The sequence below is a fragment of the Hippocampus zosterae genome, chromosome 10 (assembly GCF_025434085.1).
Source record: "Hippocampus zosterae strain Florida chromosome 10, ASM2543408v3, whole genome shotgun sequence".
In the NCBI taxonomy this organism is placed as follows: domain Eukaryota; kingdom Metazoa; phylum Chordata; class Actinopteri; order Syngnathiformes; family Syngnathidae; genus Hippocampus; species Hippocampus zosterae.
In genome coordinates, this window is record NC_067460.1 from 23502498 (window position 1) to 23515343 (window position 12846).

At 46.5% G+C, this 12846-nt stretch overlaps 2 protein-coding genes and 1 long non-coding RNA gene across 8 annotated transcripts in view; 2 read left to right on the forward strand and 1 right to left on the reverse strand.

The window, feature by feature from the left end:
• Window positions 1–12846, forward strand: part of usp16 (ubiquitin specific peptidase 16) — a 274331-nt gene that overhangs the window by 252305 nt on the left and 9180 nt on the right. The window contains exon 1 of one of the 3 annotated variants that reach the window (XM_052078408.1): window positions 12529–12746. The exons of 1 other annotated variant lie outside the window; for it this stretch is intronic. The gene's annotated coding sequence lies outside the window, so the exon portion shown is untranslated. Of the gene's footprint in view, window positions 1–12528; window positions 12818–12846 lie in introns of those variants that run through there. One more of the 3 variants, XM_052078407.1, reaches the window with a different exon arrangement.
• The window catches only part of LOC127609024 (uncharacterized), a 220753-nt gene that overhangs the window by 140702 nt on the left and 67205 nt on the right, over window positions 1–12846 (forward strand). The window lies entirely within an intron of this gene.
• Window positions 8788–12787, reverse strand: rwdd2b (RWD domain containing 2B). Of its 4 annotated transcripts, none has more exons than XM_052078571.1 (5): window positions 12601–12787; window positions 11810–12042; window positions 11652–11719; window positions 10884–11258; window positions 8788–10198 (listed from the first exon to the last, which is right to left on the reverse strand). In XM_052078571.1, the coding sequence occupies exons 1-5, from the start codon at window positions 12785–12787 to the stop codon at window positions 9955–9957; spliced, it is 1107 nt and encodes a 368-aa protein (XP_051934531.1). In that variant the 3' UTR covers window positions 8788–9954. The 4 variants fall into 4 exon arrangements, with proteins under 4 accessions (XP_051934531.1, XP_051934534.1, XP_051934532.1 ...); XM_052078574.1 differs by lacking the exon at window positions 12601–12787 and adding an exon at window positions 12130–12263 and having other exon boundaries at window positions 11810–12049; XM_052078572.1 differs by lacking the exon at window positions 12601–12787 and adding an exon at window positions 12130–12253.

Here is a 12846-nt window from a genome sequence, read left to right on the forward strand (position 1 = left end):
GTACGTTCGCGATCACGAGGCGTCCTAATTTTTCGTCTAAGTGTGTCAGAAGAACTTGTCTGTCTTGTTCGATCGCTCTTCTACGTGTGTATTACCACAGTATAAACGACATCGATGGGCAATTCAAATGCTGATAGGGGGCCACGATTTCTCATCATTGGGGGGGGGGGGGACAAAGCACCATGCGCCTCCTAACCAGATGCATGACAAAATGTGATTCTCAGTATATTTCATGATACATTTTTCAATGCTTGCATAAGAGGGCCACCGACAAAGGGTGTGAAGCAAAAAAATTAAATAACTATGATTTTTTTTAAATAACAGTTAAAAAAAAAAAAGGTTTTATCTAATAAATTTAATCAAGGGGCCCCTGAGCACAAACTCTGGACAGCAGCAAGAATAGTCAGCAGTGTTGTATGTAGCAAAAAAAACCCCCGGGAAATACCGTACTTGTATCAGGTGTGCCCAAAACAGCAGTTTTTAGTAAATATTCGTGTACACGTATGAAATACTGGAAAAAAAAAAGGATGCAACCTCGGAATCTCCGAGCTGTTGGGCAGACATGCTAATCACGAGTTCGCCGCACGGCCCCTCATTAGCTACCAACAGATGGTATCATCTTTCGAGGTGAAATGTTCTCGGTCGGCAGCAGAAATCAAGGAATTGGCTTGTTTGAATGAATTTGCAGAGCGCAGCGTACGGTCATCACGGCTCTGGAAATCAATATTTATTGCCGGATGAACGGCGCGAAGTGGGGCGGATGGAGCTAACGGCCTCGCCAAACGACCGCCGTCGTCGTGTTGCATTATCTGCAGTCATTAGGCAACGCCATTGACCTTGAGCTAACGTTTTTGCTTCCCAGCTGAGAAACGTGATCGACATCCTCTCTGGCCAACCATCTGCCCCGAGCCCCATCCTCGCCTCGTAACATTGCCGCCAAACAAACAAACAAAAAAACAAAAAGCCGCGATCGCTTTATCAAAAAGCTCAAGCGCTCCGTTAAGCTCCAAATTAGCAGCGCCGCGCCGGAAAATTAGCCTTGCGTCATTGGATAGGCGTTTTATATATATATACATTCATTCATCTTCCGAGCCGCTTCATCCTCACTAGGGTCGCGGGGGGTGCTGGAGCCCATCCCAGCCGTCTCCGGGCAGTAGGCGGGGGACACCCTGAATCGGTTGCCAGCCAATCACAGGGCACACAGAGACGAACAACCTTCCACGCTCACACTCACACCTAGGGACAATTTTTAGAGTGTTCAATCAGCCTGCTATGCATATTTTGGAATGTGGGAGGAAACCGGAGCACCCGGAGAAAACCCACGCAGGCCCGGGGAGAACATGCAAACTCCACACAGGGAGGCCGGAGCTGGAATCGAACCCGGTACCTCTGCACTGTGAAGCCGATGTGCTAACCACTGGACTACCGGGCCGTATATATATATACATATATATATATACATATCGTCACCCAAAATGGAGGAGGTTAGGGTTTTCCTTTTCATCTTATCTTGTGCTGTGTTAGATGAGAGACGAGTGTCGTAAGGCGAGAAAATCTCTCGGGGTGTTGGCATGTGTTACACTCGATGCTCGCTGACGAGGCTCTTTCAATGGGGGGAATAACAGTAATTGCGCTTGTTTTCACCATCCGAGCACGTCAATTGGCTTGTGTATTTCAGCGGCAAAAGAAAAAAAGAAAAAAAAAGGATGAAAGGGAAGATGGCAAGTGGAGCGGTGGAATGTGATTTTAATTGCAGATTAGCTACGGCGAGGTAGACAACTCCACAACTTGAAGTCAATAATCGGCAACAACACAGAGTTGGAGGTATTTTTTTTTTGGGGGGGGGGGGGGCGGGAACTTTCTCAATATTTTGCAATACTTGTAGTCACTGAGCCGTGGACAATCTTGAGCTCTCATTTTTGTCGATATGCTCAATTGTCTTGTTTAAAATTGTGTGTGTGTGTGTGTGTGTGTGTGTGTGTGTGTGTGTGTGTGCGCGAGCGCATTTTGCTACAGTTCAGTGAGTGAAAAGATTTGCGCCTCACGATGCAGTAGAAGCGCCCTGGCAGGCGGCTTTTTCAGGAAACGTAACGTAACGGTGGAGCAACACGTGTAGACAAGCAACATCGCGGGAGGAAATGAAAAGCATTTATCATGGGAATCAATTCGACACATATTTTCAGAACCTAAAATCATCGTGAATAGCGGCAGTGGAAAGATTTTAGGGGTGGTTTTTTTCGGGAGAGAGCCCCCCCCCCCCCCCCCCGACCCCGTTTTTCTTGGAAAACACTTCTTGGATGTTTCTCCCCATTTTTTTTCCAAGTAGATTGTTGTGGATTGCGAATAGTGGCAACGAACCCCCCGCATAGTCACCGTTTAGCGCCCGTGGGTTCATCAACTCACAATTTTTTTTAGCCCCCCCCCAAATTTCAAACTACATCTTTTTTATTTAGCTGGTTTTTGAAAACCTGGTATCCCCGTTTTTTTCCCACTTCATTTATATTTATTTATTATTGCGCGTCAACCAATTGTGGATTTTGGCTCTTGCCACCCCCCTCCCCCCCCCACCCCCCGCGCGAATAGCGTGGCTCCACGGCATCGTCCCAACGGTTGCATCGTGTCAATGTTTGGCTTTCCAATTATCAGTGCGACACAGATGCCACCGCTGCGATAACATAACAAACACGACGCGTGAAATTGAGATTCCGCCGCAAATTATTCCGAGGTAAACTAGTTGCATAACGTAGCTTTAAATTACACTTCCCGCCAAGCAAAACAAGCCGCCGCAAAGGCGCCTTTGACGTATAGCTCCGGCATTCACGCCTCATCTACGGAAACGGCGGGATATTATCCCGAGACGTGCTTTGCCTAATCACGACTCGCTGAGATAAAACCGATTGCCGGGCCCCGCCGCTCGTGACGAAGCGCGGAAGGCGTCAAATGATGCGGAAATAAAGAACACGAAAGCATCAGTGTGCCATTAGTCCAGATGAATGCCGCTACTCGCTTGCACTTCCCCGGTTGCCGCGTGAGGTCAGCCATTTTTTTTTTTTGCAAATCAGGCCGCCGCATGGATGGTCTGCTCGCCGTATTCAAAAGTCATTCGTCCTCAGCTGCGCGTCTTTAAATAGTCCGCCCGGCAACAAGGCTTCCACCGTTTGATTTATTCGATATTGTATTTTGGGGGATCTAATTAAAAACAACCCCCCCCCCCTGCGTTGTTTGGCTAACATCCGGAAATGGTGCGCGCAACCCGGCCGGCCCCGGAGAGAGAACATAAAGGGAAATCTTGTCTTGGGAAGTCATTTGAGGCAAAGAGAGAACGGGGCGAGTACCTGTGGCATAAGGAATGCAATAAATAAGGTGCCATCTGTTTGGATTGGAGCACTGGTGGCTCCTCCGCGCGGAATCCGCCAGAGACTTAATTAAAGTTGGAATATCAGCAAGCGGCAGACTGATACTCTTCCAATGGAATGGCAGCTATAGCATATCGCAGCAGCTGTTTGATTGAGATTAATTCCCGTTGAAAGTGAAACAACGGAGCTGGATTTGACTTTCTTTTGTCATTTCACGCAAAACGCTTTAAAATTGTTTTTTTTTTTTTTATGGCACTTCCAAGCACTTGTGTGTCATGTCTGTATCCGTGACGACCTGTTCTTCTTGTCACATGCCGTGAAACACAAACATGGGACGCATTTCATGTTTTTTTCATGTCTTTACACTAAACTACATTGAAAAAAATGATACTGGCATGATTCATTCATTCATTCATTCATTCATCTTCCGTACCGCTTGATCCTCACTAGGGTCGCGGGGGGTGCTGGAGCCCATCCCAGCCGTCTCCGGGCTGTAGGCGGGGGACACCCTGAATCGGTTGCCAGCCAATCGCAGGGCACACAGAAACGAACAACCATTCACACTCACACTCACACCTAGGCACAATTTGGAGTGTTCAATCAGCCTGCCACGCATGTTTTTGGAATGTGGGAGGAAACCGGAGCACCCGGAGAAAACCCACGCAGGCCCGGGGAGAACATGCAAACTCCACACAGGGAGGCCGCAGCTGGAATCGAACCTGGTACCTCTGCACTGTGAAGCCCACGTGCTAACCACTGGACTACCGGGCCGCCCGATACTGGCATGATCGCTGCAAAAAAAAAAAAAAAAGAACAAAAAACCTAAATGAGGAACTAATTGGATATTTGATACATTCAAAGGCTTTGAATGAGACGTTTGATGCCACATAGAGCAACTGTGTAGTTAGCAACGCGGTGGTGGAGTTTGGATTTCCTGTGGCCATTTTGCACGTTTTCCGTTACATCAAAAATGGGGGCACCTATTTTTGCAACAAAAAAAAAATGTACAAAATAAATGTTAGTTTGCTGTTCAGCAGTTTTGTGCCGTTCTTGAATGGTCATTTTAATGCAAGACAACCCCCCCCCCAAAAATGATATGTATCACAGTATGTGGTCATTTTGTTCATTTTTTTTTCCCCCATCAGTGTTTTTGTGGTTCTTTCATACGTGCATTCAGAAATGTATTCAAATATGTTCGCACCAAATTGCAAATAGCATTTGTATCATGTGTCCGATCTGGGCCCCCTGCCCACCAGCTGCACTGATGAAAATTTGTGCCCCGCCCCCAGCATTTTAAATTGCTGATCGCTGCTTTACATGATGGCGTAGGTTGCGGTTTTATTCTTAAATCTCGGATATTAATCCATCTTTGAAATGCAGGCAAAAAAACCGCTCATCATCATTTGCGAAAGCCGAATTTGGGGATTAACGCTCGTACGGCGTCCCATTAGATAGGCGGGCTATCAACTAATACTTTTAATTAGCCCCCGCTCAGTATGCTGAGTTTCCTTTCATTTAATTACCGTTAATTGGCAGTTATCAACTAATTGATATGCTCCCACATTTCATAGTTTAGCAAACTGTAATTAAATGTGCGAAACCGCGTTCAAATGCAAAACTGTGTGAAACATTGTTATCGTGGTTCTCGGGAAAACACGCTGTCGTGTACGAAATGGGGTCTGATGTATGCGCGTAGACGGAGTACCAAGTCTTCGTCGGCTACTCGTGGTGAGCCTTCCAATTTTTTCATTCATTTTTTTCAGTCATCGTGAGGATGAAGGACTTGCAACGGAAATTATAAGGAGCCGGATTTGATGTTGGGGTTGAAAGACAAGGTTAGGGTTTCAAATTAGGGTTCCGAGCTGGGATAAGGACTTCAAATTAAGGTTTTGAGTGTGAGTTAGGGCTGAAGGCAAAATGAGGGTATTTATAAAGCTATACCGTGCTACTTATATAAAAAATGTGGTTAGCACGTGGGCTTCACAGTGCAGAGGTACCGGGTTCGATTCCAGCTCCGGCCTCCCTGTGTGGAGTTTGCGTGTTCTCCCCGGGCCAGCGCGGGTTTTCTACGGGTGCTCCGGTTTCCTCCCACATTCCAAAAACATGCGTGGCAGGCTGATTGAACACTCTAAATTGTCCCTCGGTGTGAGTGTGAGTGTGAATGGTTGTTCGTTTCTGTGTGCCCTGCGATTGGCTGGCAACCGATTCAGGGTGTCCCCCGCCTACTGCCCGAAGACGGCTGGGATAGGCTCCAGCACAACCCGCGACCCTAGTGAGGATCAAGCGGTACGGAAGATGAATGAATGAATTTTTTTCAGTCATCGTGAGGATGAAGGACTTGCTACGGAAATTATAAGGAGCCGGATTTGATGTTGGGGTTGAAAGACAAGGTTAGGGTTTCAAATTAGGGTTCCGACCTTGGATAAGGACTTCAAATTAAGGTTTTGAGTGTGAGTTAGGGTTGAAGGCAAAATGAGGGTATTTATAAAGCTATACCGTGCTACTTATATAAAAAAAAAACATGTTTGCCCGGTAGTCCAGTGGTTAGCACGTGGGCTTCACAGTGCAGAGGTACCGGGTTCGATTCCAGCTCCGGCCTCCCTGTGTGGAGTTTGCATGTTCTCCCCGGGCCTGCGTGGGTTTTCTCCGGGTCTCTGTGTGCCCTGCGATTGGCTGGCAACCGATTCAGGGTGTCTCCCGCCTACTGCCCGGAGACGGCTGGGATAGGCTCCAGCACCCCCCGCGACCCTAGTGAGGATCAAGCGGTTCGGAAGATGAATGAATGAATGAATGAATGAATGTTTGTCAAAAAAGGTTTTGTGGGGCTCGAGGAATGGCATTTCCATTCATTTCAATGGCCGGTCGATTTGTGATCGGTGTTTTGTGTTTTTCAATGAGATAAAAAACTTGCAAATAAATACCTCCGCCGCAGTGGAAGCAGCGGTACGGCTTGAATAGTTCCAGAGTGTCAGGCAAGGCCGCGGGTTGGCGAGATCGCGAACCTCGGGGATTACTGCGGCCAGACAATTGATGAGTTTGTCGCCGGAAGAGAGGAGACGTTTAATCCCACCATATTTAAGTATTCACGGCACGAGAGTTCACCTTGACGGGTCATCCGGTTAGTGAGAGAGAGAGAAGGTCCGAAATGCCAATGATCTGTCAGGGGCCCCGTTTCCAGACAGCAGCCGGAAAGAACGATGGCATTTTTAATCACAACTTTACTCGGGGGGGGGGGGGGGGGGGGGGAATTCATAAAACGTTTCCACTCTGAGCTTTGTCTACTTTCAAACGAGGAGTCCACGGTTCAAATTAGGACTTTGAAGCCAGGGTGAAGGTTTCAAATTTAATTTTGAGGCCAAGGAAAGCGTTTCATATTAGAGTATTCGAGATTCAAGACAGGGTTAGAGTTTTAAATGGTGGCTTGGAAACAAGATTAGCGTTTCAAATGAGAGAGTTTTGAGTTACCATTTGAAGCCAAGGAAAGTGCTCTGGAGCCGATTATTAAGGTTTCCAACATGGGTTCGTGTTTCAAATTAGGATGGGACGCTGGGGACGCCGCCAATTCGGCTTTCCAGACAGAACTTGGGTATTAAGCAAGGTTTCAGGCTTTAAATGGTGGTTTGAAGACAAAATTGGGGTTCAAAGATTCAGGGTTCAAATTAGGGTTTCAAGTTTTCGAATTAGGGTCTTCAATATGGGCTACAACCCAGGGTCAGAGTTGCGAATTAGGGTTTGAAGCTAAACACAGGGTTTCAAATAAGAGTTACGGTATGAAGAAAGAGATTGAAGCCCATATTGGTGTGGCAAACCAGAATGACGGTTTCAAGTCAGGATTTCCAATTTGGCTCTCGAGCAAAGGGTTAGCCGTTCGAAATATGGTTCGAGGCACGGCCGGGATACAAAGGTGAGGTTTCAAGCAAAGGTTAAGGTTTCAAATGGGGGTTCCAGTGTGGCTTTGGGTTTTCAAGTTAACGTTTAATATTAGGATCTCAAGCAAGGGCTCCGTTTTCAAAGTCGGATTCCGAGGCTTGTGTGAAACCAGGGTTACGGTTTCAGTTTGAGTTTGACGATTTAGGGTCACAAAACAGAATCAGGGGTTCGAATTAAGCTTGCAAAACAGGGTTGGGGTTTTGCCTGCCGAGACGTCCTAAATTCTAATGTGAAAGTTTTGCAAACTTTTCACTTGCTGAGAGTTAGTCAATGCTATTTATATTAGCTTAGCGCTGACTGAGAGCCTGGCTATGAAATCCCCGTGTTGAAAGAGCGCAAGCGTACTAATTCAATTATATGCCTCAGCGCTCCAATACACCTCCAGAAGTGCGCTATTGTCTGCTGAAAACAAAGAAAAATAGCAGGAAATCGTGTATGAATGAAGTTCAGTGCTGGAAGAAGGAAAAAAAAAAGGGGATTTGTCTGGAGAGGAAAGGAAGACGGACGCTTTCTTTCCCGCAGTCATTTGCCAAGCTATTTACTTGCATTAACCAGAAAGATCCTATTATCGATGCAACTTCAAAGACGCTCCAAATGACTGTAATGGGGATGGGATGGTGCCGGGCCAAACAGGGCAAACAACACAAAAAGAACAATGGCGAGTTTTAAATAGGCAAAATACTGGAGACATGACTGGATTGTGTTTAGTCCTCCACGCAGTTTAGACGTTTCAACAGCTAACAGGCTCACGCTACTGGACTATTTGTTACCAAAGTGCGAAAACAGGCTTGGAGTCAGAACCATGACTCGAAACAGTCTTGAAACCTAAATTTAAAGCCCCCCAGACCATGCTCGAAAACACTCAAAACAGGCTCGAAGCCCTAATTTTAAAACTTAATCCATTTTGATACGCTCACCTTGACAACACTAATTTGAAAACTCAGCCGTGTCTAAAAAGCTAAACAGGGCTTTTGGTCCCGATTTGAAAGTGTAACCTTTGCTTCAAACCTTCTGTGTGATAATCCTAAAACCGGGCTTGAAACCCTTCTTCATAGACATAGGCAACTATTGTTGGCTAGTTTAAAGCGAACAAAACTAGCTAACCAGCTAGCATCAATTTGACAGCACTGTATTTACTCGAACATGCTGGCATTCGCCACACAGCATTTTAGCGGACTTGGTTGCGGCTAACGAGCCCAAATGAGGAGTTTGTCATGGTGTCGTAAGAAAGGCAACGGGTGGGTGATGCAGGAGTTCTTCGTCCTGTCGAAATGAAGATATATGACCTCTCGAAACCAAATGTGGGTGCCCATTAGGGAGGAAAATGAGCAAAGCAAGGTGCCGCTGCGCCGCGGTCGGTGTAGACTTTGAGCTGGGTCACAACAACAACAGCTACAAGACGAAAGCATATGTTGAAGAGTGATCCGTGAAGGTGTTATGGAGCGGTATCGATCGGAATTGTTAATGATCTGCACAACAAGTGGAGGCACGCAGCAAGTGGTTCAATCAAAAGCCCTGAGTTTATTCAACACTGACATCTGCTGGCCAAAAGCGAACACGCACATGTACGACGCGCCCCCAGAAGTCTTTTTTGGAGATGCCCATTCGGTGGTGAACGGGTTGAAACACTAACCCTTGTTGAAAACCCGAAATAAGGCTAGAGCCCCCAATTTCAAACCATCATTTCACTTTCAAACGCTAACCCTTGTTTGAAACCTTAACTGAAAGCCCGCTCTATGTCTGAATTTTGTTGCTATTGCTAACAGTCAATTTGACCAAAGCAGTCTTCAAACCCTAATTTGAAACGTCAAAAGCTACCTTTGTTTAAAATCCTAACCCTGACTTGGAACACCAACATTGACTAGAAACCCGAATTTGAAACCCAAACCCATTACGGTTGTGCCTTACACTCCGGCATTTCACTTTCAAACGCTAACCCTTGTTTAAGAACCTTGTTTGAAACCTTAACCGAAGGCCCGATCTATGTCTTAATTTTGTTGCTATTGCTAACAGTCAATTTGACCAAACCCTAATTTGAAACGCCAAAAGCTACCTTTGTTTAAAATCCTAACCCTGACTTGGAACACCAACATTGACTAGAAACCCGAATTTGAAACCCAAACCCATTACGGTTTGTGCCTTACACTCCGGCATCTTTTAAAAATGATCAAACTGTTTAATTTTTGTGTCAGTTTTCCTAATTAGTCCTCGATTTTATCTCTGTCATTGGCGACTCAGACCCACGTTGAGTAATCAACAACTTTTAATTGGGAGTGTGCGCCCTGATTGATCTACCTTAGCGTTAAAGAAAATGAGATTTTCTTATCTATAATTCTTCAGATCAAATCTATGCAGTCGGCACAGCAACATTTGCGAAGTGAGACACTTCCGCGGGGTGTGCGGCGCTATTGGAAGAAATAGTAACACCCCCCCACCCCCCAGACAACTTTTGCTCAAACCTCGGGAGAAACACTCACTCTGACATCTTACTTGTAAGTGTGGGGGACTTAATTACAAAGCGTCCTCTGGGATTTGGGTTGAGATAACTCGGCTTTATCACACGGAAAAAATAGAGGATGTGGACCATTCTGCTCGGTCCCTGTGATGACACTGTGCAGACGATCCCATTTCAGGACTCCGCAGCTGAACCGGGCACCCTGCGCGGAAACTATCTCCTCCCTTCTACACCAAAGTACATCTGGAAAACGTCGCAGCAGCCTTTCTCCTGCAAGAACTGGTAGAGCAGGCCCAGGTCCATGTGGTTCCCTCGGGTCCCGCGAGGGTCGAAGGCCGCCTCCTCGAAGCCGGAGAACTTGCGCAGGTTGTCGATGCTTTGGTTGCTTGGCTTGTCACGTAGCCCAACGTCTTCTCGGTGTCGAATCGTGATCCGCTTCCAAGTCAGGTTCTTCACTCTAGACGATGCCGACAACGTTTAGCATCTCGGGCGAACGGATTGGCCTCGGACAGTAATAGTGTATGATGGACAAGTGGAACATTGGTTTCAGACACAATTTGAAATCTCACCATAGCCTTGCAGCCCTAATTTGAATCCCTGACCCAAAATGAAACACTAATTTCAAGCCATCACGCGGGCTTGAAACCCTTATACAGGAAACCTTATATTGAGACCTTAACAACACCTGCCTTAGCTTCTGACCCTAACCTTGTCTCTTAGTTAGCTCTTATTTGAAACCTTGACTTTGGCTTTGCACACTGAAACACTAACCAAGGCTTGAAACCACAAACTGAAACCCTAAACCAGGTGTGAAATGCTCATTTGAAACCCTTAGCCTTGTTTGAAACCCTAACCCTGTCTTTACACTCAAAAGCCAAACCATAACTTTGGCAAAACCGAACCAGGAAACCTTAAATTGAAACCCGAAACCAGGGTGACACCTTAAATTAAACCAAGCTTGAAACCCAAACCCTGACATGCCCTCATAGCCCTGAACCAGGTTTGAAACCCTAATAACTTGTTTAAAACCTTAAATTGAGACCCCAGCCTTGGTTTCCAAAGCCTAACTTGTCTTGAAGCTCGACTGTAAATGCACAAATACATCTGAAAACCAAATGTCTGGAAATGTCAACCAAAGTTACCTGGACCAGAACTCCTCGCAGGCCCCTTGTGCACCTTCCACACAAACAATGCCGGGCTTCCCGGGCATGCTGAAACCGGACAGTCCGAGCTCCTTGGCCCACTCTAAGATGTTCTTCCTCTTGGTGCTGTTGTAGATGTGATGGCTGTAGATCCACAGGCGACTAAACGCCTCACGCAGTGGCGGCGAGGCCGTGTCGCACGTGCGCGCAGGAGGCATTGGCGCCGAAGAGCTTTTGTCAACAAAGGCGCGCAAGTTGTCCCTCAGCCATTCCAGCGCTGACAGCACGCACACGTCTCCCAGGCAGGAGTCCGCCAGGTGCGCTTTGAGTCCAGCGTGGAGCTGTGTCTGCTGCGCACGGCTCAGCCCACAACACCTAGAGAAACATCCTTGATAAGTGATACAACCGCGTTTAAAATGTGTTTTATTTTCTCGTGTGTGTCTGGCACTGTCATACTTTACTAATAACACAAAATAAGGAAATCAAACTCTGGACCTCTTATTGTGACAATTTGAGCTCTTCTTCTCTGCCTCAAGGGAATGACCACAACTCGATGCACCTTGAGACCGCCAACAGGCCACTGGTGTAACTGCGGGCAGCCAAATTTCACTGACTGGGTTGATGTAAAGTGTATTTTTTTTTTTAAAGATGTGAATGACTGTCAATAGATTAAACTCAGTGATTGGATAGTGACTAATCCCATGGATACATTTCAACGCTAACGACACACATAAACCGTATTTACTTCTTAACAGTCTTTGTTCTTACCGAACCGTTAACTCTGGGACCACACTAGGATATTCAGGTGGATACGTGCAGGTGAGAATAAAGTCCACCTGTAAAAACGACATGAAAGAATGTGACATTTATATTGTAAAATAAAGAGTTTATTCATCAATTCTCAATGACAGAATGGGACACTTTACACTTTTATTATCCCCTTCTGCGTCTCCTGTGTCATCCTCCAGCCTCTGCTTGATGACGAACTGGGGTCTGGAGGAGGGAGGTGGTGCCGGTGGACTCTCGGTGGAAACCGACGGCGAACCCTCGGCGCCGGCATAGTCCCGGAGCTCGGCCAGAGCCAGCTGGTCCACGATCTCCAGTTCCTCAAGCGTGGGGAACATGCTGGTCAGCAGTTCGAGTTCTGCCAGCTGTGCCGCTGCCCACTCCCGGAAAGACATGTTTAAATGACTATTATGTATTTTATCAAAAGTCGATCATAGTTTTGATTTCCCACTTGATGCACCTAAAGTCGCTTTAGGAGACTTTTCTATGACACGTTCACGTTGAAGCCAAGTAGAAACGGATGTTTCCATTCCACCCGGAAGGTTGTGGACGGCGCACCAAAATAGCATTTTAACCTAGCATGCTCCCAGCTTGTGCTCACGCCCGGAACATTATAGGCGGCGCACCGGAAAAAAAACACGCCGGACAATAGAGGTCCTTTTTAATTCTTATTTTTACATGTGCCCAAAATCGCATCATGAGAGTTTACCCGTGGTGATTTTAAAAAGTAACACGTCTGTGTTAAATGCAAAGAAAGAGACACGAGCGACCTCACTGGACTGGATTCGTAGTTTGGCAATGGCACGCTCCAGACGCACCGGAAGAGCATAGACACTGCACACATGAAAACGAAGCCGTCACTTTTAGTTCCCCCCTCCTTATCTTCCTCTATAGAAATGACTGACTCCTCTTTGGTCTGTTAAATCAGCACCTTTTTGCTCGCCGAATGCGTACAAATTTGCCCTCGAAGCGTGATTCCATGGGGAATTTGGTGAGATGTCTACATTAAAGTTGGCGTCTGGCGGAAAAAGTAAGCGAAAGTGAACGTGTGACGTGGGTCGCCTCCGTGTGTGTCCAGTAAGTCTCCTCAAGCAGGGAGTTGAATTACGTGATGGCATTACGTGCTCGAATTCGACTTTAATCTTCACGTAAGTGGCTTATTTATAAGCAATATTAC